We start from the raw sequence: 27515 nt of genomic DNA, 5'->3' as shown, positions 1-27515 counted from the left end.
TCTGTAATGGGTTTTGGCTAGTAGCCTATGGTGCCAATAGATAACGACAGTAGGCCTACGTTAGCTAGTAGCAATGGATAAAGTTTCTAACACACAAACTTTATCCCGTCAAATGTAACTGTGGAAATAGCATCTGATATCTTACGATCTAGTTCCTCTGCTGCCAGACCGAGATTCTTCCTCGTTGTAATTATCTTCGCTAAGGTCAGCTCTAGATTAGGATGTTCTCCAATGTAATGAAGTCGCCTTCATCATCAGATTCAGGTCATCTGCAATCCACTGTGCTTTGTCCATCTCCATTCCAATTGTAAACAAACAGCATGCTGGTTCAGTAAGTAGCCATGAGGTTACTTCTAGCATACATCTGATTGGCGACAAAACAAAAGGGCACTAATAGTCACGCCCAATTCAAACGCTGATTTACTTTCTGAAACTTAACCATTTTCAAAGACAAAATATACGCTTTTAAAGCAACCAATGCTGTTATCTGAAACATTGAATTGCTTCTTTAGGACTTCAACTTGCACATTCTGCAAAAAAACGAAAATAACTAATTTTGAAAAAAAAAAAAACCCTTCAAAGTCGTTTTTCGGGACTTGCGTCTCTGCGACTTGAGCCTAGTTTTGCCATGCCTGGTCACAAATGTGAGGTTAATTTTCCTTCTGGTTACGCCTGTGGAAGAGGTAAAGCAGGAATTTCGGCCGCCAAAGGGCTCCTTTCTACGATACAACTTTATTTGTCAGATTTGTGCTAAATCTTTTTTCATCCCTGGGTAGCTCATTTAAGGATAGGAGGACAGAAACAATACATACATGTAAGACATATAGTAGCATCCATAGACAGGCATGTAGACATACATGTAGGACATAAAGCATCAACAGACAAACATGAAACTTAGCCACACATGACGGTATCAGCAGACAAACATGAGACATAGCCACAAATGACAGACAAATATCAAGCATAGACGGACCTGCAGAGCAAAATCAAATAAAAATGTGAACCATCCCTGGCTGTTTTCACTGCATGGGTAGCTGATTGGTTGCTACATAATGTAGTTACCCGAATTTCACCCCCTAGGCTTACATGGATATGTTAACCACATATGTCCTGTACGTAAGAGTGCAGTTGGACCATTTTGGGATTGTGCGCCTAAACACCTCAAGGTTGCATCAGTCAGGGGACACTCAAGAGATTAGGAACTAACAGGAAGTCTCCAGGATGTGAGGCATTAAAGTGAGGAGTTCCTGTGTTTTTGTGTCTGTGTTTATGTCTGTGTGCTTATCGTTTTCTCCCTACTTTGTCACAGAAATAATCTTAGGGCCCACTCATTTTGTGTTAAGCCACTCCTTTACTGTTGCCCCAAAAGACACGATCTCATAGCTTTGCCACACATCTGTATGCAGCCTGTGGTGGATTATCTTGGCTCTTAAATACACTGAGGTCTTAAAGGTGCTATGTGTTTTTCAGTTTGTTTTTTCTTTTAGTTTTTTTTTTTTTTTTTTTAAAGTTTATATTATTCAAAAGTTACTCAGAAATAGCACATGATGTGAAGAAACAACCTTTTTGATGTAAGTGCCGACTTATCAAGTTTGGCTGCTGTATTAAATACTATGCAAATTGATAAGAGTGCTGTGCGGTACAATTCAAAGCTCATAGCTCCTTTAAACACAGACTGTGTTGTAGTCAACCTTGAAGTGTTGTTTGCGTATAGTTTCTTAGTTATGTCAACATGTCTGACATGAGTCATTTTAAGATTTTCTCTCCTGAATCTTAACAAACACTTAACAACCCCACACACACACACACACTTTCTTACAAACACACACACACACACAACCCCCCCCCACACACACACACACACTTTCTTACACACACACAGAGAGAGAGAGAGAGAGAGACAATTAATCAACCTTTTTATTAGGGATGCACGATATATCGGCGCAGCTGATAAGTGAAAAAAATGAACATATTATTATTGGGCCGATGTTTTTTTAAAGCCCTAATTTCCCAAGTAGGCGTATGTAAGGCCTGCCTGGCTACTAGGGATTGACCAATTATCGGCCTGGCCGATTATTAGGGCCGATATAATTTATAAATATATAAATATAGTGCCAAGCAGTTCAGTGCGATGATAATGTATTAATAACAATATTGTAATTGTAAGATTGAAGTATACATGAGGTAGATGAGCGGTAAAGATACCTGATGTCGCGGTTCAGACAATGTCAATTTAAGGTTTGGTTTACAAAACTTGAGTGTTTTAGTGTTTTCTGTAAAGAACATTATTGTATGGGCTGAGGAAAACATCTGATAACCATTGTCTATGAGAACAGTTTAATGCTCTACCATGCATAGAAGAAATGTTATTTAGACATGATACAGAAATGCTACCATCTTATCTGAGTCTGAGCTTATTTAAAATGGACTGAGGTAAAGTGAAAGAAGGTCCTGTGGTTAGACCAATCAAAATGTGCCATTTATTTAGGAATGGACTCCTAGATTAAAGAGAGAGTCTTTTCAACTATTCAACTTATCAACAGTTCAAAACCCAGCATCCATGACCATGACGTTATCTGGCAAGGCACAATCAATTCTGAATGATGTACACAGGTTTTGAGCAACATACATTGTCATCTATACAATGTCTTTTCCGGGAAGATCTTGAATATTTCAGGAAAATAATGGCAAAATTAATTCTGCCCATATTTAAACAGTATTTCTCCATAGAGGAAGAGTCCAGGTGCTAAAATCAGTTTGCAGTTCAGACCTGTCAAATTGGATCATTGTCATGGAATGAAAAACATAATTAAGAAGACCCCAGATTGTTGAGCAGCTGAAATCCTATATCAGGCAGGAATGCGACCACATTTCGTCCTCAAAACTCTAGCCACTGGTCTCCTCAGTTCCTAAACATTTACAGAATGTTGTTAAATGAGGTGAAACAACACAGTGATAAAGATGTCCCTGTGCCAACTACTTTGAGACGTGTTGCTGTCATTCAATTCTAAATTAACATATTTTTAAAAAACAATTACATTTCTCTACTATTCTAACTCTAACTATTCTCAACTATTTTTAAGTATAGGGTAGACATGGTTTATAAATCATAGTTTATTTGTTTTTTATTCACATTTTACAAAGCATCCCAACTTTTTTCGAATTTGGGTTGTATATCTCAATATTTCAAGAGAGGGAAAATCCACCTGTATAAGCCCTCCCGAATAGACACATGTGTGTTTGTGTGTTTTCCCCATTATCATTGTCCAGATGTGTTCTTTCCTCAAAATGGGAAGTTGAGTATAAAAACACTCATGTGACAGTACACCCAGCTTGCCAACAGTCATCAGCCTTGTGTTTGGTTTACAAAAAAAAAAAATAATAATAATTACACGGCCACCTCGCCTTCTATTTTTAGCAGCACAGCCTCGACTTTCTATTTTTAGCAGCACAACCTCGCCTTTCTATTTTTAGCAGCACAACCTCATTTCTGTTTGCCCCAGTGTCCTCAAACACTGAGGGTGGGTAGTCCAATCCTGTGAGTTAATCAAGAGTTTAATGAACAACGTCAGGGAAAGTCTGAGAGAGGGAAAGTACCTCACAGGTCTAATGAATGGGACCTAAAGGTCTTTCAGGAGTTCACAATGCCTCTTGCCACACACGTAATGCATGGTGTAATATTCATGTTCCCTGTTCCATGTTTCTTGATGCTTGTATGCCCGGTTTGCCTCAGTGTACTCGCCCAAAGCTTGAAAAATAGCTCCCTTTGGCTGTATTTTCAAAAAGGTGTCCATTTTAGCAGAGCTAGCCAGTGAGCTAAATAGCAGGATCACCCATGGATGTCATGGACCTAACCAGGGCTACACTGACAGTTTACGCAATGACGAAGCTGTTTGAATAAATACCAGCCAATCAGAAAGATTATCATGAAAAATATCATGTTCAGATATATTATATATTTTATAACACTCATAGTAATAGGGGTTGTCATTTATTTATTTATTCTTTTATTGCTTTTATTTTTCCTTCCAGCACGCTACGGCTTGCTTGCTTGAAATCCAAGGAAAAGTGTGTGGGCTTTGAGGAATGTTGTTTCACCTGCCCTTAGAACATTGAAGGCCTTGTAGTTATCCCCAGGATCTCCTTCATCAGTTCTGCATTACGATCAGATTTTAGTTTCCTGTTTGTCAAGTGGGCTATACAATAGTTGCTCTTGGGTGCTCCTTGTTGGTGCCCCCACCCAATCCCAATCCTCCCCCAACTTTTTTTTATGCAGCCCTTGCCACTTAATCTACTAAACCCCTCTTCTACTGCACTCTTTACCCCCCACACCAGACATAATTTCACTGCATTTCTTACTTCCAGTAACTATATGCATGTGACAATAAACTTTCTTGTATCCTTTCGGTGTAATAGTCATACACCTTTCATTCATGAGTCTATCAGCACATCTCGTATCACAATGCCATACAGAGATAACATGAGCCACGACGATCCTTGCTTACTGTACTTGATATTTGCTTACTTATTTACACTTATTTATCACACACACACACACACAGACAAAGGCACACCACCTCAGTCATACACACACACACATACACACATTGCTTTTCATGTCTTCCTTTAAGCTTTCTCAAAAGATCATTATTATTGTTGTTGTGAAACCTTTTGCTGTTGGGAAACCTTGGCAAACCTTACTGGTATAGCTGTGTTTGACGCACATGGGTTATCCACTTAGATCAAGTTAAGACTGGATTTCTTGACAGTGTAATAACTGTCCGTGCTTAAGTTGTATAAATAGGTTGACTGACGTATGACAGTTGCACTGTTCTACTGCCAAGCATTTCTTTCCTGTCAGTCAAGGAGGAATTACGTGTTCCGTGTGAATGTTTGGAATGGCATCCAGTTCACCCTTGCAAATTCTTCTAAAACAATTGACAGAATGGCCGCAACACTGTTTCCACATAAAGAAAACAAAAATCACATCTCTGTCACGAGTACAGGTGTGATGTTTTTTTCAGAGTTGTGACATCACAGACGTCAGTGGAGTGGACCCTGTTCCATGTGGCCAGGAATGGCAATCACATGGTATTTAGTGGACCTGTTTTAAAACTACCCTGGCCTGGTGGTTACAACGTGACCCACTTAGTCACGTGCCCTTCTCTGCAAGCCTGAGAGATATGAAAGTTGAGTGGTTTCCAGTAGAAATAACCAATAAAACAGAGTAAACTGTAAAAAGCACTGTGCACCGTTAAGCGGAGGTTTCTTACATGCATACGTCATGACGAGCCCGTCATAAGCCAAACCCATTGCAGAAAAATAGGACATACATTGTAGTAATGTGTAAGGGAAATGAGTCATTGTACATTTTACCACCATCAGCGGTGTTTTTGTGATTGACATCCTAATGTCTATGGTGTATTCATGAGCTTACTGTATCTGCTTTTGTAATGTGATTTAGTGTTGCATAAAGCAGGAACCCACAGTTGGGTTGGTCTGATCGCTTCTGTTAAACTTTGTGACCCTGTTAATCTGTGCTAGTGTATTAGTGGTAATGGCACATATGATTCATCTTCATTTTTGTTTTGTTCTTCTTTTGTTCTTGCTCTCTCTCACTTACTCACACGCACTCTCTCTCTCTCTCTCTCTCTCTCTCATTCTCTCTCATTCTCTCTCACACTTTAACTCTTTCTTTTTCTCTTTCTCTCTCTACCCCTCTCTTCTCTACCCCCCCCTCTCTCTCTCTCTGTCAGGCCCATGGAGCCTGGTGGAGGCCCGGTGAAGAAGGACATGGTTCCCATGATTAAGCGCCCAGATGAGTGGAAGGACCCATGGCGCCGGTCCAAATCCCCCCGTAGGCGCCCAGGCATGACCGGCTCTCCTCCACGTGGCAGGCGACGACACCGGCCCTCTGGCTCCTCCGTTTCACTGTCCAACTCCTCCAGGTACACACACACACACACACACACACACACACCCTTACTCGGTCATCTACAAACTGTGTGACACACATATTGGCCAGATACGCAAACCTGTCTCAGATGTACATGTAGATGTCCTAGAGAACCATTCATACCTATGTGTCCATGTGCTATGACAAATCGTTTGTTTGTGTGTGTGTGTGTGTGTGTGTGTGTGTGTGTGTCTGTCTAGGTCATCATCCCACTCCTCGTCCTACACAGGCTCTGGTTCATCTCGTTCAAGATCCCGGTCCTCCTCCTTCAGCTCCTACTCCAGCCACTCTTCACAGCACAGCTCTTTCAGTGGCAGCCGCTCACGGTAACACACACACGCACGCACACACACTAACACATATATGGTATAGAAAGAGATATATGCTAATGATGCATGTGTGCCCAGCTGTATTGAGTCGTGTCCAACTCTTTGTCTTTAGATCCAGATCCTTCTCCTCCTCGCCCTCACCCTCCCCCCACCCGGCAGTTCAGAGGAACACCGCAAAACCCAAACCAGACCAGCCTCCTGTGGTCTCAAAAGGGTACGCACCTAACACGCACATACACGCACCTAACACGCACATACACGCACCTAACACACACATACACGCACATACACACACATACACGCATAGACATGGCCCTACTCCAGTGGTTCTTAACTGGTCTGGCTTTGGGACCCTCAATTTCCCCATGTTCATCAAGTCGTCACCCATATATATTTTATAGCGTTCAAGACAACAGATATGGTGAGCTACGAGTAGGGTTGGGTATCGTTTGGGTTTTATCCGATACCGGTGCTAAATCGATACTTTTAAAACGGTGCCGGTGACGAAACGGTGCCTGAACCGGTACTTGTTTTTTAAAAATGTTTTAAATTAAAATGGTCTAAAGCGAATTGCTTTTTTTTTTTTATTATTGATGAGACAAATTTGAACATGAAATTGAACTGTTATTTTCAATTTACTATCAATGTATTTAAATGTATTGCTCCTACGAATAATACATTTAAATGTTAAACAGCTTGCCATGCATGGACACACAATGGTAGGCTAAAGCTCTGCTTTCTAGTTTATCCAGTGTAGGTGGTTTGCCATAAGGTATGTTAAAACCGCTTTCCATAAAACTGCCAGGTCATGGACAACGGCATTTGTAAGCAAGCTAATCTAACAGGGACTTAACTTTCCAATTAATTCAGTGTGTTCCCAAATGCTTCAAGAAATTTCATGTCTTAACCCATAACACGCAATAGTTTTGAACATGTTAGGCTACATGTCTGTGTTGCAGTGTTTAGATTCCCAGCGCTAGCCTAGTAGGCATTTTAACAGCAACTATGGCTATGCGCTAACACCAGCTGAGTTTAATTAGCGATAATGTACGGAGATGGTTTCGTAGCTTTTTTGACAGCTCAATGACATCAGGTATGTAACCTACATATTTATGTTTTTGCCAGCTAACTTTTAACATGATCTTCAAATTCATTGTGATGCTATAGGCCTCATGCACATGAAAGATTAATATCATGCCATTATTTTTTGGCATTCACCTTACAACTTTGCTGATAACATTTCAAATAAATGCCAGTTAGCGCATTAGCAAGGATATTGTGTAACATATAGGCTACTGTTGTTTCATAGCCTTTTGCTTGTGTGTAGTTAGGCCCACTGCTAGATTTTGACAGGAGCTCGCGATATCGTTTTAAAGCTACTTGGGCTCCCTCAAGCTGTCAAACACTGTCCACTCGCCTATGTGGTGCGCTCCTCTGGTTTATACAGTGTTTATGTTAACTAACTGTATATGGATGTGTTGCTATCAGAGCAAGACGTTAGAGATGGCGCATGACATGCAGTGATGCCTCGTATAACAAACAAAACAAAAAAACGCTATTTAAGCACCGAAATGAGGCACCGAAATCCACGTTGTTATTAGATGCAGTTACTACCGTTTGCGTCTGCACCGGTGCCATATTAGAACCGTGTTTCGGTTGTCCAACCCTAGCTACGAGCTACATGCAAAGTGCCTGTAGGCCAATTTGTTTGGAACATGCTTTGGCATCTGTCATGATGTTTGGCATCAACGGATGGCATTGGATGCCAACGTGACATTTTAGTTTTGATGGTCTCATGCTCTCATGTGCCAGCAATTCACTGCACACCACACACTGGGTTTTTGTCCCATTTTGTTTACTTGTGTTTACCGCTAACTTTATGTCTAACATGACCTGTCACATAAACATTGTCTATCTATGTCCATGGCAATGACTGACATACGAATAAAGTCTATCAAAATAAGCATTAGATCTGATAAGGTAGCATTTTAATTTAGCGATATCTTTTTTTTTTAACACAAGCTCCGCGACCCACCCAGAACGGTTCAACGACCCACTTTTGGCCCACCAGTTTAGAAACACTGCCCTACTCCACGCACATACACACATACATGGCCCTACTCCACGCACATACTGTACACATGTGCCCCTACTCCACGCACATACACACAGATGTGCCCCTACTCCACGCACATACACACAGACATGCACACAGACATGCCCCTACTCCACTCACATAGTCATGCCCCTACTCCACGAAAATTGTGCAACCGTTTACTCCTTCCCGCTCTTGCACTGCAATTGGCGGTTGTCATTTTTTAAAAATTTATATTTTGTATTTTTTATAATATGTTTTATATATTTTCTTTAATATATTTTAACAATTTCTGATATGCTTTCTACCTTTCACTGTACTATGTTAATGGCAATCTGATGAATGTTGGTATGAAACATGGCGTCCATGAACCACGTGACCGTCTCCAAACCAATCGCATAACAGGATAGCTCAGACCATTTGATTCCCTAGTTGGCCAAACCCTCTCTATACGGTTCTGCTTAGGGTGACTCCACCCATATGGAGTGTTTGAGTGTGTTGCCTGTATATCACTGCAGCTCCATCATGTCTCCCCAACCTTAACCCGCTCTACCCCCATAGCCCCATGCAGAAGCCTGCCGCCGTGCCCCCACCTCGCCGAGACAAACCCCCTCCCAAAAAGATACCGAGCCCCAACCAGCCCGGTCAGCCCCCCAGTGACGGGCCCAAGCCCCCAGTCCCGAGGGACCCGGCCAAGCAGCCCCCCAACGCCAGGGAGGGCCGCAGGAAAGACCGGCCGCATCCGCCACGGAGGTAAAGATCTCTCTAAATAAATAAATGAATGTTATTCCTTAAAATACAGGAGGCATACGTATGGAACCCCCTATGTTAAATTCCCATAGAGGCAGGCAGATTTTTTTTTTTTTTTTTTTTTTTAAAGGCCAGTTATTTAATGCATCCAGGATACTATGCGTCCTGATAAATCATGGTTTTATTTCAGTTAGCCTAATAGCTCAATGCAAATCAAACCAGCTATTAGGCTAACTGAAATGAAACTGGTCTTTAAAAATAAAAGTCTGTCTGTCTCTATGGGAATTTAACATACTGTAGGGGGTTCCTTACTTATGATTTTCAAAAGATGATTTTGTTTTATTCCCCTTTTTAGATAACTTAAGCATGTGTGCTTAAGTTATCTAAAAAGATAACTTAGGGGGTGCCCAAACTTAGGCACACCACTGTATGTGTAATGCGATTTGGGGGGGTGGGCTAAACTGGGCACACCACTGTATGTTTACACGGATTTGGGGCCTAAACTTAGGCACACCACTGTATGTGTACGTGATTTGGGGGGTGCCTAAACTTAGGCCCACCACTGTATGTGTACGCGTGATTTGATTTGGGGGGTGCCGTGCCGTGTGTGTTTATTTGTCTGTGTTCGAGATGCCTTTTTCGTGTGTGCACAAGTGTTTGTCAATGTGCACTTGTATGTGTGTGTTTGAATATGCATGCCTGAATCTTTGAATTTGTGTTTACTCACAAATTTGACTGGCCTTTAATGTGTTCCCTGTTTGGTCAGTAAGATTTGCATGCCTAGTGTAGGTGACCATGACATCAGTGGCACTTTGATAAAGCTGTGGGTGTGTTTGTGTGTTTGTTAGGCTGGTCTCTGGTCATATGAATTTTGTGTGTGTGTTTGTGTGCGAGGGAGTGTGTCTACACATGTTTGTATAGCCTCTATGTGGAAGATCCCATAGTACAATTTTGTGGTCAGATTAAGAGGAAGGACTGGAAAAGCCACCTACAGCTACTCCCACACACACACACACACACACACACACACACATATATATATATATATATATATATATATATATATATATATATATATATATATACACACACACACACACACATACACAAATAAACAAACACTCACAGTGGAAGACCCTGTGATGGAAGACCCTGTGGGGAAGTTGCTGCTCCCTGCTGTCTCCAGACACAAGGCTGCTGTTGTCTTCTGTCCCGTGTGTTGAATCACCCACAGACTCCCCCACACTGCAGCCCCTGGCCAGCCTTTCACATCACACTCTCCCAGAGCAGGACACACAAGGCCTGTTCCGCACCACTGACGCCACAAGCTGTGTCGTATGAGTGTTTCCGTCCATGCCCCCCACACTCGTGCAGATTTTTGAGCCAGGCATGCTGTGGGCTTTGAAGCCATGAGCTGAATCTCATTCAGTTGCCCTGTTGTCTTTTAAATGTGGAAAGTTGAATCCATATAAGCAGCACATACACTTTAAACCATACAGGCAAAATTCAAAAAATTAAAAATTAAATAATGAAGTTGGTGTATGTTGTTCTGACAATGCTACAGTTCCAAAGTTACTAGACTATATTCTGTACTGCACAGAAGATCGTAATGATTGATTGTAACCATGACTCTGTGCCTAGGAAGTTGAAGCCTCTCCGAAACCAAATCATAGCAGCATATTGTGCACACTACTTTTAACTTATCAATAGCCTGATGAATTTCCTAATTCTACATTTGAAAAATCCCAATATTCCCACAAAGGTTTTGTAGCCGGTTCATTCATTGTATATGGTCATTTGAAGTAATAATAATAATAATAATAAAGCTTTATTTGCATAGCACCTTTCATACACAGAATGCAGCTCAAAGTGCTTTACATTTGAAGCATGTAACACAATAATAGTCAGTCAGTCATTATCAATCACTTTTTCTTTTGCTGTTTATGATCTACTCAGCAACATATCAAAATATATAGAAAATGACGCCATAAGACTGGCAGCCTTAACCCTCTTACCCCCACAAGCACGCCATATGGCAACTGTGGCAAGGAAAAACTCCCATATTCCAGGAAGAAACCTTGAGCAGAACCTGACTTAATAGGGGGAGCCCATCTGCTTCTGGCTGGCTAAGCCCAATAGTAGCAGATGTAGAATAATCTGAAAATGTAGTCTACAGGATAAGATGAGTTAACTAAAAGCTTTCCTGTACAGGTATGTTTTCAGATCTTTTTAAAATATTTACTGAACTTCGCCTGCTTCGTTTGATGTACAGAGGCAGGGTGTTCCATAGTTTGGGGGGCATAATGGATAAACGCAGCTTCTCCACTTTGTTTGTGGAGCACTTTGGGTAATGATTAAAAGATTAGAATTGGATGATCTAAGTTTCCTTTGTGGTTGATAAGATATTAAAAGCTCAGAGATATATGAAGGTGCTATGTCATTCAGAGCTTTGTAAGTAATTAACATAACCTTAAAATCAATTCTATAGAAATAGGGAGCCAGTGCAGTTCAGCCAACACAGGGGTGATGTGTTCTCTCTTCTTAGTCTTAGTTAAAAGTCTAGTCAAGAGAGTTCTGTATGAGTGCCAATTTCTTTAGATGTTTTTTGGGAAGACCAGTGAAAAGTGCATTGCAGTAGTCTAACCTGCTAGTGATAAAGGCGTGAATTAGTTTTTCTGCATCTTGTTGAGTTAAAAAAAGGGCGCACTTTGGCAATGTTTCTCAAGTGGAAATAGGCTGTCTGAGTAACTTTACTGATATGGGGCTTAAAACTTAACTCTGCATCTAAGATGACACCGAGGCTTGTTACTTTTGGTTTGACCTGGTGTGCCAAGTTCCCCAGATTACTAAGAATAATATCTCGCTTTAGTTTTGGTCCAACCAGAAGTACCTCTGTTTTGTCATCATTTAGTTTCAAAAGTTTTTGCTCATCCACTGATTAATGGAGGTTAGGCATGCAGTGAGGGAGCAAAGGCCATCTGGGTTAGTTGGCTCCACAGAAAGATACAATTGGGTATCATCTCATTAGCTGTGGAAGTTTACATTATGCTGACTTATGACGCTTTCATATATAGAGAAAATAGCAGGGGACCAAGGCAGCTCCCCTGGCCACACCAAAAGGCAAGTCATGTTTTCAGATACATGATCTCCTAGACTGATATAAAAATCTCTGCCAGTAATGTAGGTTTGAAACCAGTTTAGAGCATTATCAGAGAGACCCACCCACTTCATAGAAGTGAATTAGGATGCTATGATCAATGGTGTCAAATGCCGCACTCAAATCCAGAAGAATAAGGATTGAGACTTTGTTTGAGTCGGTAGCTAGTCTGAGATCATTGACTATTTTTTACTAGAGCCGTTTCTGTGCTGTGATTTGATCTAAAAACCTGATTGGAATTTTTCAAGGATACTGTTTTCGTTGAGGAAGGTATTTAACTGATTACAAACAACTTTTTTTCAAGTACTTTGCTCAAAAAATCCATAGATTTGATATAGGCCTGTAGTTGCTCAGATTGGTATGGTCAAGATTTGACTTTTAAGTAAAGGTTTCACAACAGCGGTTTTAAAAGCAGTTGGAAATATACCTGTTTCTAATGAGGTATTTATTACCTTGAGAAAAAAGGAGCTAAGCCATCATATACTTTTTGAGGAATGTAGTAGGGATTGGATCTAAAACACATGTTGAGGAGCGGTTTGAGTTATAATTTTACCAAGCTCAGATTGAGTAATAGTGCTAAAGGACCTTAATTTTGGGGGGGGGGCTGTTTTTGGGTGTACTATCAAACATATTACTTGTGTTACCAATAGCCTCCCTTATAGAAAATGACTTTGTTTTTGAAGAAGTCTGCAAATTCTTCTCATCTTAGAGAGGATGCCTGACTGAGTGTATCAAAGGTGTTTGATGCAATAGCCTATCAATGGTAGAGAACAACACCCTAGAGTTTCCACTGTTTTCAGCAATTACCTTAGAGAAGTGGTTCCTCCTCTCATTCCAATAGCTCTCTATTATAATTTGCAATTTTTTTTTTTAGAATGGCACGGTGAACCTGTAACTTAGTTTTTCTCCATGTTCTCTCAGCTTTCCTACATGATCTTTTTAGATCATGGATATTTTCGCTCATCCAAGGTGTCAGTTTGCTACAGGGCCTTTTTTTTAGTCTTTTAAGGGTGCCACTCTGTCAAGCAGAGCCTAATTCACACGATTGAGAGCCTCTACCATTTGATCAATGGGATGATGTAAAATATCTAAATTTATGGAGTCTATAAGAGCTATGAACTGCTGTTCTGCTCTAATGTCCAAGAGTCGCGATTTGATTTGCATTTCGGGATGAATTTTTGGAGTATGTAGTACAATATTAAAAGATACACAATGATGATCAGACATATTTATATCATTTACTGATAAGTCTGTGACTTCTATCCCTCTGGAAATGACTAGATCGAGGGTGTTGCCAAGGTTGTGGGTGGGTCCTGTAACATGCTGCTTTAGCTCTAAACTGTCCAACACATTAAGGAACTTACTGGCTTTAGCATCAGTTGTCTTATTGACATGAATATTGAAGTCGCCATTTACAATTATCCGATCATAGCTAGTGATGATGAGCGACATAAGTTCAGAAAACTGGTCGAGAAAGCCAGTCTATAGTTTAGGAGGGCGGTATAAGGTTAATAGAAGTACAGCTGGGTCAGCCTTCAGAGTGAGGGCAATATACTCAAAGGAAGCGAATTAAGCCAAAGTTGACTCGTGTGCAACTATATTTGTTTGAGAGAATGGAGGCAATTCCACCACCTCGCTTGCCTTGTCTAATTGAGTGGAAGAAATTATAATTTGGGGACAAGTCTCAACAAGAACAGCTTCGCTGTCTGAAGTCAGCCAGGTTTCAACAAGAAACAGAAAATCCAATTTTTTTTTTTTCACTAATAAAATCATTGATTGCAAAGGTTTTGGTAGTAAGTGCACCTATATTTAGTAAACCCATGTTAGCTGAAAATGCCTCTGGCTTTTGAGGAATATGCTGAGGTATGGAAAGAATATTTGTTAGGTTTCTAGTTTTAAATTTGTCTTTTCTTTTTTATAATTGGGTAGAAATCAACGTTGAATAGAACTATAAGCATAAGTCATGCTATTGCATGACACAGCTTGATCTATGGTAGTAGTATTGTATGTTACCCTGCAGAAAACATTCTCAGACTCATCCACATGTATAATCCCATTCAATCAATACCTGGGGGGGCGGAATCTGTAATATTTTCTACAGAATGTCAATGTCTCAGTGTGGACACTATGTTGTCAGAGAGTAGCCTGGCTCCATGTTGGTTTGGGTGGAGACCATCACGCTTCAGCATACTGGGCCTCTCCCAGAACAAGCCCCAGTTGTTGACATAGGGATGCTTAGGGAAGCGCAGTAGCATTTGAGCCAGGTGTGGAGATCGAACAGTCTGGACCATCTCTCAGCACCTTTTCTGTAGGTAGGAGAGGCCCAGAGATGACAAAGCGTTTTTCTGTGCCCATCAGAGTGGTGATGAGAGTTTTGTAGTTTTCCTGCAGTGCTACTGACTGCTTATCTCTGATGTCGCGCTGTGCCCACGCGGTAATGGCGATGATGTTGTTGACCTTGGTGTGGCGGGCCAGGATGCTTGGGAGTTTCTGCTGGATGTCAAGGACCTTGACACCAGGGAAGCAGTAGACCTTGGAGGGACCGCTACATGATGGGGGGAATGCAGAGGTCTCTAACCATGGAACTGCCGATGACCAGGGTGGAGGTTGATGAGGTACGGGGAGGAGGGGGTCGGGGGGCCGACTTTGAGGAGGGACCCGGATGGTTGTCTCGGGGGCTGGAGGGGCTCCTCATCCCTCGGTCAGAATGGCATAGCGATTTTCCAGTCGTATAGGTTGGGCTGGGCCTGAGTGCCGTCGACCGCCTGCCGTGCTTGTGATGCTTGCTTCACGCCATGGCTCAGGCTGGTGTGGAGGGAGCTGGCCAGCAGAGCAGGCTTGGTTCTCAGCAGAGGCGGGGAGAGGCAACAGGGACAGAAGTTGCATTAGTGCATGGCATGGTTAAAGTATTGGAGGACAGAGTGAAATCAGGGCATCTGGCATTTGTGTGTGTAAGAGAGGTAACGTTACTTACGGGAGAGAATGGTGTCGAGGAACTGTTCATCCTTCTCAATCTGATGGAGGGTCGCTATTCTGGCTTCGAGTTCCACTATCTTTTCGCTGAGAAGGACGCATGAGTCGCAGCCTGGTGCACAGCTGAGGGGGCAGGTGATCGCGGTCGAGGGCTCGCCCGGTGTCAACTGTTTTTTAAACGTTTGTTTGCTAGTTGGCTAGCAACAGCGATATCGTGCAGTTCCTTGATAACTCGAACACAGGTAGCGGGTAAGTAATCTGAGAAGATCTCACTTTTATATTGAGTCACTAGTTTTGAGAGACATTAGAAGGAATTTGATGCTTTCTTCTTCCAGATATCGTTTCCTTGGCCCGGTATTATTTGCAGCCCTTGATACTGGCTTAACATTTAACGTTAACGTTTGACAGAAAAGTTTGGCGATCAAGGTTATAGAGTCCGATAATCCAAAGCCTCGAGCAACAACAGTTTATGCAAGAGTTTGTTCACGAGATATAATCGGTAGCCAGTAAATCCGTAGAAAGTAGATGGTAACAAGGAGATTTAAGATAGATGACAAGCAAGTGATATCAAGTCATCAAGATGAAGTAACCCCCCCCCCCTTCCTGCTAGCTAGCCAGGGTTTTCACTATTTAGATTTGAGCTCCAGATCCCCCTGCACACCCCCGAATATAAATTATTGTATCTATCAGGAACTTAGCTAGCTTTCATCATACATCAGAACCAAGACAGCTTTTACTAGTGTCAAACGTGAAAATCCCAATAGCAGCCTGCAAGTGTACTGTATGTGTGCATTCAGCAAAAATGACTTATGTTATGTGTAATGTGCTATGGTAAATGTCAAAAATTGTGGTGGACCAGTTAAAATGCAACCATTGGGTCAGTGACAAGTTTATACATTGAACATGAGTTTAAATGTTTTCATTCCTTGTGCTGTAAGTAGGGGATTCCCCACAGTAGCTGATTAACAACCAAGCCCTATTGCACATTACTCAACATGGCACGGACAATGCCGCACAATTGGCTTGTGGCATTTCCGAACAGGCATCACCGCTTGTTGTACCAAGGATCTGTAATGGGACATGAGATCTTTAGTAATCTGCAAGTAAGACTTCTGCCTACTATTTTGGCTTCTGGCTACTTAATTTCTCCTGCAAGACAATTTATCAGTTACGCACGTGTGTAGGTCAAGAAGCATGCTTATACTTGGGTTGTTTAGATGCATGAGGATTTGTAGATTTTCCCTGTGGGATCAAGTGAATTTCTGTGAAATTACTGTTCAGAATCATGGCAGGACACAGCAGGTTGAAAATATAGTTAAACAACTATACAACCTCAAATGCATCAAACACAAGCCTGGAAATGAAGATGAATTTAATAAAGAATTTTAAGACCAATCAGACGAGCCTCACTGGCCTTCTGAACAGCCATGACCAAACCCTGGAAGGGCATTTTCACAGCCACAACTCTGGACTTCTGGTAGTGATGGATCTTTCCAGAGTTGTGTGTGTGTGGTGTTTCTGTGTGACGGGGTTTATCTACATCAAATCAGGTTTGTGTGTCTGTGTGTGAGGTTTATTGTTTTAGTGGGTGAGTGGGACGCTGCCTCTGTAAATCAATCCATGTGAGAATGTGGGAGGTGTCATTAGCACCTGGACTTTTCCTTCTGTGTCTGTGGGTGTGTGTGCTGGGGTTTCCCTATTGTGCCGTCGGCGCGTGCAAATCCCACGGCGTCCCCTGGTCCTTCTCCTTTCAATAAAAATCTCAAAACAACACGTCACTTTTGAGACAGTAGCTGCTTGGTGCAGTGTGCAGAGATCAGCCGTTGCTCATGACGTCACCTGGAGGAGCCAGGAAGCGCCACTTCATAGTATTTCTCTTCATGTGCAATGCAGTGCAGTGCAATGCAAAGCAGTAGTTCTGCATAGTTCTGTGTGCTTTTCACTGAAGTATTCACTGATTTCTTTTGTCATCATTACTTTCTCTTTCTCTTCATGCACTCCTTCATCTCTGTCTGCCCCCCCCCACCTCCTCCACACACACACAAACACCCACACACCTCCCACATCGCTCACACCCTTCTCTCTCTCTGGCGCTCTCTCTCTCTGTCTCTCTTTCTTTCTCTCTTTCTCTGTCTCTGTCTCTCTCTCTCTCTCTCTCTCTCTCTCTCTCTCTCTCTCTCTCTCTCTCTCTCTCTGTCTCAGGCGGACATTGAGTGGCAGTGTGAGTGGCAGCGGCAGCAGTTACTCAGGCTCCAGCTCTCGCTCCTCCTCAGCCTCACACTCACGTTCTGGATCACGCAAGTCTAGGTGACCACGCACACACACACTGACACGCACGCACACAGACACACACACACACACACACACATGCTTGTCTCCACTCCTCAGCCTCACACTCTCGCTCCAGCTCACGCAAGTCTGGATCACGCAAGTCTAGGTGACCACACACATATGCATGCACACATATGCACACACTTACACACTCTCTCACGCATACAAATATACCCACAGCCACACCTACGCACACACCCACACCCTCATGCAAGTGTAAGTCACAACAAACTCTCTCTCTCGCTCACATCCTTTATCTCTTTGTCTATTTCTTTATTTCTCTTTCTCTCTCATTCACACACACACACACACACACACACACACACACACACACACACACACACACACATAGGGTTACATCCCAGTGCATTTTGCAGTCAAACATATCCACACAAACAATAACAATCTGTCCATAGGCATACACACACACACACTCCCACTGACATTCCCACTCACACACACTGAGTCACAACAACATTGTGAAGTGGTGTGTCGGGTTCTACTGTGTGTTAATCATGAAACGAAAGTTAACCTTGAACTGTTCTTTTTCTTCCTCTCCCACCTTCTCTTACCTGACTTACTCACTGGTTGAAATCTCCAGAAAATCCAGGTACTGAGCTTTTGATTCTCTGGTGTTCTTTATGTCTGAAAGCCATGTCCATCTTTCCTTTACTGTTTATCTGCAGTTAGTACAGCATATGTGATTGCAAGCTAGAAGAGCAGTAATTTCTGCAACAATCAATTACCCTCACACTTACCCTTACACATTGACTATACCTCTGAAATGTTCCTCAATGATAATAATATAATCTCTCCTCATTTCCTCTCCTCTTTGTCGCTCTTATCCTCTCTCTGTCTGTCACTCTGTCTGTCATCCCACTTCTCTCTCGCTCTCTCTCTGTCCGTCTCTCTCTCAGATCTCTGAGTGTGAGCAGCGTTTCATCGGAATCCTCGGCGTCTTCCAGCAGCAGCTCGGTGCGGAGCGCCGATTCGGATGACATGTACGCTGACCTGGCTAGCCCAGTGTCCTCGGCCAGTTCCCGCTCGCCTACCCCAGGACATCCCCGCAAGCCCCGCGGTCCCCCGAGGGACCCCCAGCACTCCAACAAAGACAGAGGTGCCCACACACATCGAGCCCACACCAACTCCCAGAGACCCATAGTGCCCCAGACAGAAAGAGGTACACACACACACTGACCAAACCCACACCAACTCCGAACCACACTACACCACATCACACCACAGCCGAACTGACCACATGGTGAAGGCCAATCACAGTGTGAGCAACTGATTAGGAACTTTTTAGTTCCCCTTGGAAGTCACACGGGTCCTTCGAGTGACAAGTATAAACAATGAGTTTTTTTATTGTTTTGTTTGCAGTTCAGGTGTAATGATGACTGGTCAGTAAGAGATTTTTCCTAAGGAATTACGCCATCACTCTTGTGATGGTAATAGTGTTGGGTGTTTTTTGAGCTTAAGCTGTGTGTGAGCATGTTGTAAGTGACTGTGTGTGTGTGTGTGTGTGTCAGCTTAATTAACATTCCCGCACAAAAAAAACAAATTCCGTCACCCACTCAAACACTCACGTAGGCTCCATCGCATACTCTTGCGTGTTTGTGCTAGACCTGTCGTAAACCTCGGTCTCTCTTTAGGAAAGCCCCCAAAGAAAGAGGAGCCCTTTAGAGAGGAGCGGCGGAGGATGAGTCCGTCAGGGCCGCCATTCCGGCCGGGCTCAGCAGGTTCCATGCCCCGCTCGGGCCCCAGTAACCGGGGCCACCCCATGCACCCACCTCACCCGCCCCACATGGGACCCCCAGGGGGCTACGGCTCCCACAAGGACATCAAACTCACCCTGCTCAACAAGGTACCCTCAGCTTCAGGCAGAGCCAGACAGACACTACTGATCTTTCTCTCTGGCTGGCAGGCTAACTGGCTAGCTAACTGGTAGCTACATGTTTCCGTTTGTTATGATTGCTATTGGGTTATTTATAGTTTGCCCGTCTAGATTTCATTTCTCATTAATGAGATGGCCATACTCATTCTGTGGGCATAATTTGCTAGGTTTAAACCGTGTGTGTGTGTGTTGTGAGCAGCAGCAGCCTGACCGAGGCAACAGGAAAAGGTATTTCCCTGCCGATAAGGAGAGGCCGACGTCTCCCCTCAGCAAGAGGATAGCCATGTCTCCGGACAGAGGTGAGGGGGGAGAGCTGGATGACATGACTAATGTTTTTCTCTCACACAAATTCACATGCATGCATACACATGTAGACATACATGTACAGAAGAATACAATCCTACGATTAGATAAATCCACATACACACGTGACTTGGGATAAAACGCTGGTAAACCACCTTGCGTTTATGTGTTATTCTGTGTATCTCTAACTGGTCTCTTGGCTGATTGCAAATGTTCTGGTAACCCCCCCCATCTCCTCTGTGTCTCAGGTCGAGACAGGAGGATGCCAGGCAGACCCCCCCTCTCTCCCAGAATGGACCGTCCCAGAGGCCAAGGCCCACGGCCCATGCCCCCACAGGGGGACAGGTGGGTCATACCCCCAACAGCCATGTGGCACCTCTGCTACTACACACATGGGCGCACACACACACACACACACACACACACACACACGCGGTTGATCAACAATACATAATCTACAAGAAGAGTCACATGCCAAACCCACAATTTCCCCTATCGACGAGTACATCCTCTTGTTTAAAACACAGATACACTGACCTTTTGTAACTTGCCTGACTACTACACATACAAAGCCCAGTGAAGTTTCACTGGTGGTGATTGACAGCACAGGAATGGACAGAAACGCACAAGAGAGAAGAGCGAGATCTATGGCTATTATTACTACTCTATTTCTATTTTTAAGGGATGAAAGATGACCAGCGTGCTTCATGTAAAGAATCTTGCAACATTTCCCCATTCTACACACCCCGGTTTAGTTTGCTTGTTTGTTGGTTACAAATAGCATCACACACTCAGGTGATGGCCTTTTAGGGGTTTTTTGCATTTCTAAAGCACAAACATTATTATTACTCCTCATGTAGAAAAGCATGTCTAATGTTCCTTATAATCACTGTCCTGTTAATTGTCTGTTTGTAAGGAACCCATAACACCTGCATATAGGTGAATATCCACTTTCACCACTGTCATCTATCTTCTATCCTCTAACAACTCTCTCTACTCTGTGTGGACATGCTATGGTGTGTGGAGATGGTGTAGCAGCCTAAACCTCCACGCTATCTAGCTCTAGCTTCTACCATCTTGGTTATGTTTTATTTCAAAACTCTCAATCTGTTGCAGCTAACCCATAAATAGATATCTATTATACCTGGAACCGTTAACAACCGCCATCTTTACAAGGAAACAAGCCCAGCTGTTTTGTACCAAATAAAAAAAAACCTGCATCTTTGAGCATTACAATACTTCCACCCATCCATAAATTCCATATTGACTTTATAACTTAGTTCTTTTACATAAATTGACCCCAACTTCACACTTGAAGTGCAAACTTTTTTGCCACACTTTTCGCTATGTGTCAGGGCATCAAAACAAGCTACCAAAATTTCTTGCGCGAACATGAGCAGATGGAATTCAATATTCCAAAATGGACATATTCCGACTAATGTGTTTCCATGCCACATTATTCCGGTTAACAGGAATATGCTTGGGGTGTTATTCGGTTTTTGATATAACACCCCAACCTTATTTGGGTTACGGCAGCTGGAATAAGGTGACATGTCACCATAGTGAATATTAAAAATGACAAATATGCAGGTATTAGGCCTGGATCATTCTATAAAACGGGTGCCATTTGCTTCCAGAACATTTGATGAGATGCAGAAATCCCACACTAGAGCCAAAGTATGTTCCTAAAGCCTAAAGCCAGTAATTCAAGGGTTCTTGTTAATATGATGATCAAGAAAATACTATTGTTAAAGATGATCACACCATTTTTCACAAGTGCATGGCCATTTCCATGCGTCCGGACTAACACAATCATTGCGAAGCAAACAAGATTTCTCATCAAAGGCATGTATGTTAAGTAGGGCTGTCAATCGACTAAAAAATGTAATCGAATTAATTACATACTCTGATTAATTTATCTAAATTAATCACATATAATTTTTGCTGTGAAATTATTTAAAATAATTAAATTCAAATGAATCATTGAATAATCAACATTAGTGACATTAAAGTTCAAAAACTCTTTTATTATTATTTTCACTGTTCAAATAATTGCCATAATAATCTATGATATGACCTAATATGCTGAGGAAATAAATTCAAAAGTGCTTTGGGAAGTTTTTTTTTTTTTTTTTCATATACAAGGCATTTCAGGCCACAGATATAACCTAGGGGACACAATAAAATTAATTAACACTCCCCTCAATGTCAACACTATTTCTTTGCATTGATTTGTGACTTTAGAGTTGACGAACTCCGGTGATATGCAAATTCCTTGCTGCAGACTAGTGTTAATTTCGTCAGACTAGACGAGGAAATATGTTCGTCAACGACCTTTTTTTTTCATGACTAAGACGAGACGATGACGAGACGGCAGTAATGTCCTGAAACACTGACTAAGACTATCTTAAGATGCATTATTGTTGACGAAAAAAGACGAGACTAAAATGTTTTGCATGAAATAAAACTAAGATAAAATCTCTTCATTTTCGTCTACAAAATGAGAAGACAGAATATCTAGCTGTTACGTTTTCAAAATATTCCGAATGAGTTCATACGCAACAGCTTTCCTGTAGGCTAGTCTACGTGCTGTTGCTGCAACCCTGTGGCTGCAACACGAAACTACATGGAACAAGAACACTGGAGATTTTTGCCAGAGTTAGCAAGCTAACTACCTAAGCTTTATGCCACAATGCTACATACCCAGAAGTTGAAGCTTCTCTCATACAAATTAACATCCCCAGAATGTCCATAATTAAAAATTTTCATCATGTAATGTCAACTATTTAACTAGTTAGACTGATGATGCAAAGTTTGCTAGCAAGTAAGCTAATATGGAAAGTTCGCTAGCAAGTTAGCTATGGCTAAGAGGGAGAGTCTGTTTGGGGAATGTGTTGTGTTTAGGCGCATATCGCCATCTAGCGAGGCGGAGTAAAACATTAATACTTTGGCCTATGACGGTGTTTCTCAAACCTTTTCAGTTTCAGGACCACTTAACTAACCCTAGCTAAAAAAAAAAAAAAAAGACCTACTTCAACAGTAGCCTATAATTAGTCTACACAATAGGCCTACACACTGAACCACCTTGCTTTATTGTCTTTGCACTTTGCTTATTGTGTGGATTCATACTGTATGATTTAAACTGGCATATCTTACATAGACAGTGTTGCAGAACTGTTTTTACATACAAGTTGGTTTAATATTGCAAACAACTCATATATATTATATTTTACCACATCTGCTCAAGGACTACTTTATATAGCTTATGGACCACCAGTGATCCCCGGACCACACTTTGAGAAACACTGGTCTACTTAATATGACAGTGGTCCAGTCAAAAAATCAGAATGAGTAATTATAACAGACGAGTAGCCCTGTGGACACACAATATTGTTGGAAAATTGAGATGTGTGAAACAAATTTTCTGACAGGAATTATCAGAAATAATTTGTTAAAAAAAAAAGACTAAATGTGTTGACTAAAACTGACTAAGACTAATATACCTTTAGTTTTCTTTTGACTAAAACTAGACTATAATGATGAGACTTTTAGTCGACTAAAACTTGACTAGCAAAAATGATATTTGAATGACTAAATATGACAGACTAAAAAGGACATTTCGTCACAAGACTAAGACTAAATTAAAAATAGGTGACAAAATTAACACTACTGCAGACATTGCAGAGGACTTTATTTTTATCAACACCATCAGGCCGCTTTTTAAAAGTAAATGTTCCAATCAATGATCTAGGCAGCACATTTTCTTCTCTGTCCTTTATTTTGCAGTCTAATGGTTACTGACTAGAATGGCTCAGGATCAAAGGTCAGGGGCGCCGCTAGGGTTGTATTCCATAGTACGCACCATACGTGGCCCAGCCCCCCCCCCCCCACCCAAAAAAAAAAAAAGATACCCTTATTTACCAAATTTGCGCTTTTGGTAAATGTAGGCTATAGCCTCTCCTTATTGAGCCTAAGAAAAACCTTTACATAAACTGGAACAGAAGCCCCTCTTAATCACGTCAACCTACCCATGCCATCCCTTATCAAATAGCCTACTGCATTAAGCGTTTAACTTTTACAACACTGCCTGTAGGTTACGTGGGCTTATAGGGGTGTTTCACGCTTTTTAAAAGTTCTGGGATGAGGGAGATTTCTCTCCCGGGATTTTTTTTAAATTCTGGTTGCTAAACACACTATTTTAATGCAGTTTGGAAAGGACACAAATGCCTTTACAAAGCAAGCAGCTCTGACTCCAAATAGGTGAACATACCTTATGCGCATACTTCATTGCCCAACCCGCGAAAAAGGGAAAGAAAAGAAAAAATAAACCAATGAGTTAATGTCGCGATTTGCGAGAGAAAACACAGTTATGGTAACTTACAAACAGTAAGGATTTGCTCACAACACTCTAAATACATTGCACTGCTGTTTTGGTTGTCCCAAACTTTTAGATGATTGGCATAGGCCTACGCACAGTCAAGGAATTTTAACACCCGCACCAACCCGACTCGTCATGACGTGCCTTAGCCATTAACTGAATCCCTGTTCCAACCAGTGTTTTATTTTTTTAAAAATAGGCCTACAGAGGTAAGCAAACAATTCAACATTTTAAACATGTGTAGACCGTGACCGTAGAGGACAATCTCTCACTGCTGTCAGTGTCAGCATCACTGCTAAGAACTGTACGCCAACATCTTTTAACGGTACGGTTAAACGCCTGAAAAATATTAAGCTGCTGCTGTTGTTTTCTTTTCATGACTGAATGATTTAGGCTATTATCCTATGAATGAATGGAACGCTGTGTTTTAAGCCAGAATTGACCTATCCAAAGCCACGCCCGAAAACCGCCACAGGTCAATCGTTATCATGTCATGACAATGCTACGTTTTCATATATAATATAGTCTATGGTTTCCATGTACACCATATTCCGGTTTTATTCGGAATAATGCCAATATTCAGATTGCACATGAGTCAATAAATATAGGCTACACAAGTTTTGTCACACAAGTTTTTTTTATTGTTGTAGGCTAATATTGAATGATTTCTCAAATGAAGCCGTGTAAAATTTGTACGCACAGTGCGTACAGGATTACGCCTGCCGGCGCCACTGTCAAAGATCATATGGAATCGATTAATCTGCACTATTTTTTTATTGTTTTCTCAAATTAATTAATCGAAATGAATCAGTTACTTTGACAGCCCTAATGTTAAGTCAATAACTTGACCGATATTGGATAACTAGTAATTTTATCATTAAATTTACCACCACGTCACATACCAACCTGGCACATTTGTTATATTTCAATCCATTATATTTCAATGTGACAATGTATGCCTGAGGAGGGAAAATATGATGTTTTGGGTAACACATGGATTGAGCAAACAGGATTCAAGTAAGCTACAGTTATACTTATCGTGCATGATTAGCCTAGTCCAGAGGTGGCTAACCAGTACAACATGAAGAACCCCAAAAAAACTCCACATCACTCAAAAGAGCCGCACAACCAAAACGCAACAGTGACAATAGGCCTACGCCTAATGAGACATTACAGTTTAAATAGCTCTTCTCTTTTTCGTTTAAAGTGAGACACTTGGCAGATGCTACAAATTATCTCTTTCAGGAATGAGTAGCAACAAAAATATCTGAAACACATCACAAATTCCCCCTCACTGAATTATTTTTTTAACGTTCACTGTATTTACGAATGTGCCAACAACAATCCTTCCGCGATTGAGAATGTTTAGATCTATGGGTATGCAGAGGAGCGCCGTGGCTGTTACGGGAGAGGGAGAGAACGGGGTAAGGAGATGCTGGGTTTAGGTGCGAATAGCTAAGGCCATCTGTAAAGCTGTAAAGCACTGTGGGAATCGAATAGTGAAATTGTGTGCTCATGTCCATTAGTTAGTAGCAGTAGTCTATTGTAACTTGGAAGTACAGCTTCTTGTATGCTTTAGACTGGACACCCATAACTGATCAGTGTAACTCAATCGTATTTTTCCCCATTCTATTTTTTGCTTTACAGAAAGCGACCTTTGTCCCCATCCCCAAAGTCTTCTGGGAAAGGACCGGCCGCGGCCCCAGGCAAACCCCTGGGTCCAGGTTCCGGCTCAGGTTCTGGGTCTGGTTCCGGTTTAGGCTCAGGGAAGCCGAGCAACACGCTGAGCCGTCGAGAGGAGCTGCTGAAGCAGCTGAAGGCCGTGGAGGACGCCATCGCCCGCAAGAGAGCCAAGATCCCTGGGAAGTAGAGCCGGCTGCCGCAACACGAGACACAGAAGAGAAGAAACACACCATCCTCTCTCCCCCTTCTCCTCCTGCCAAATACCCTTCGGCTGATTGCGTCACTGAGGCGTCAGCAGGCGTCCAGCAGCTTTGGGGCAATGGGGGCGAGTGGACGGACGGACGGACTGACAGACGGACATTTAATGAATAAACAACAGCAAAAACAAAACAAAACGACAAACAAACGGAGCCGGGTGTGAGAATGCGTGATTGAGGCTGCTGCGAATGAAAGAGTCTTTGCTCATGTGTGTCCCTATGGCCAGGGGCGTGTAGATTTTATACGGATGCCACACAGGTGTGTGTGTGGGGAGGAGGAGGACTCTCATCTCTCCCACCCCCCTTTTCTCTCCAAAATGAACTGTAGGAGATGTTTTCTTAATTACGAGGAGAATAAATACTGTTTATCCAGGTTCTCCGAGTCCCTCCATCTCTCTCTCTCTCTCTCTCTCTCTCTTTCTATCTCTTTCTCTCTCTTTCTCTCTCTTTTACTCCTCTCACACTATTTTATTATCTTCTTTTTCTCTCTACTCCTCTCCTTAGTTGTGTGTTTGTGGAGGGAAGTTGAGGGGATGGGGAACACTGTCCTCTATGTACAATACACTGAAGATCCTACACATACAGTAGCATCTTGATGACAGGATGGTAGCCTGCAATTGAATTTTAATTTGTGGCCACAAGTGCCCACCTCAATAAGACCAAGTCATTTGATTCCCCATTGATCCAAATTGATTCGATAGTGATTTCCAGGATGCCCATTTCTAACAGCTGGACTCCCCAACTCTTACTTTTTTTTTTTTTTCAAACATCCTACCAATGTGTACAATTATAGTATGCAAGTTTCTTTTAAAAAGAAGTGTATTATTCTAGAGCTCAAATGACAGTAATGTGAAGTATTGCTTTTTGTTTTTCCTTTCTTTTTTTAATTTTAAGGATCTGTTTTTTTTTTTTTTTTTTTTTTTTTTTTTTTTTTTTTTTTTTTTTTTTTTCTTAGCTCGTCTCCAGTAATAAACTGTTTTATTATTCGTCCCTCATTTTTAGTTGAAACAAAAGAGTGTGAGCGGTTGCATTTGGGACGCCAGGAGATGAAGAGGAACTCCGTCTAGGTTTTTTGAGACAGGAAAAAAAAGCTTCTAAATAAACTATTTTGATAAAGAGATTGGCTGTCCATCCTTTGTTTGCCTTTGGTTCTTAGCATTGGTGTCAGTTGAGAAATCCCACTATTGAAACAATTTCACTTTCAGCAAAATGCTTCTGGTAAAGGTCCACTTAAACACATGACGTTTCTTTGATTAAATAAACACAGGTAGATATGAGTCAGTGGTATTGGTAGTGTGTATGAAGTTAATGAATAAATGATTAGGGAAGCAATGCTAGGCATGTTCATACAGTAGTGGCGTTAGTGGCAGCAGCAAGGCTGAGTGGAAATCACCAAACTCCGCTGGTAA

At 41.9% G+C, this 27515-nt stretch overlaps 1 protein-coding gene across 1 annotated transcript in view; it reads left to right on the top strand.

Moving 5' to 3' along the window:
- zc3h18 (zinc finger CCCH-type containing 18) overlaps nt 1-27224 on the top strand; it is a 54330-nt gene extending 27106 nt beyond the window's left edge. Inside the window, 11 exon segments of the mRNA XM_048257015.1 lie at nt 5757-5948; nt 6157-6282; nt 6398-6499; nt 8942-9133; nt 17463-17567; nt 18193-18201; nt 18509-18708; nt 19244-19455; nt 19685-19784; nt 20037-20133; nt 25814-27224. Coding sequence (XP_048112972.1) covers nt 5757-5948; nt 6157-6282; nt 6398-6499; nt 8942-9133; nt 17463-17567; nt 18193-18201; nt 18509-18708; nt 19244-19455; nt 19685-19784; nt 20037-20133; nt 25814-26036 — 1558 coding nt within the window. The 3' untranslated portion in view covers nt 26037-27224.
- The last annotated feature ends 291 nt before the right edge of the window (nt 27225-27515 follow it).

The sequence above is a fragment of the Alosa alosa genome, chromosome 11, assembly GCF_017589495.1.
Source record: "Alosa alosa isolate M-15738 ecotype Scorff River chromosome 11, AALO_Geno_1.1, whole genome shotgun sequence".
In the NCBI taxonomy this organism is placed as follows: domain Eukaryota; kingdom Metazoa; phylum Chordata; class Actinopteri; order Clupeiformes; family Clupeidae; genus Alosa; species Alosa alosa.
Note: the sequence above shows the minus strand (reverse complement) of the source record. Positions and strands in the feature narration are given on the sequence as shown.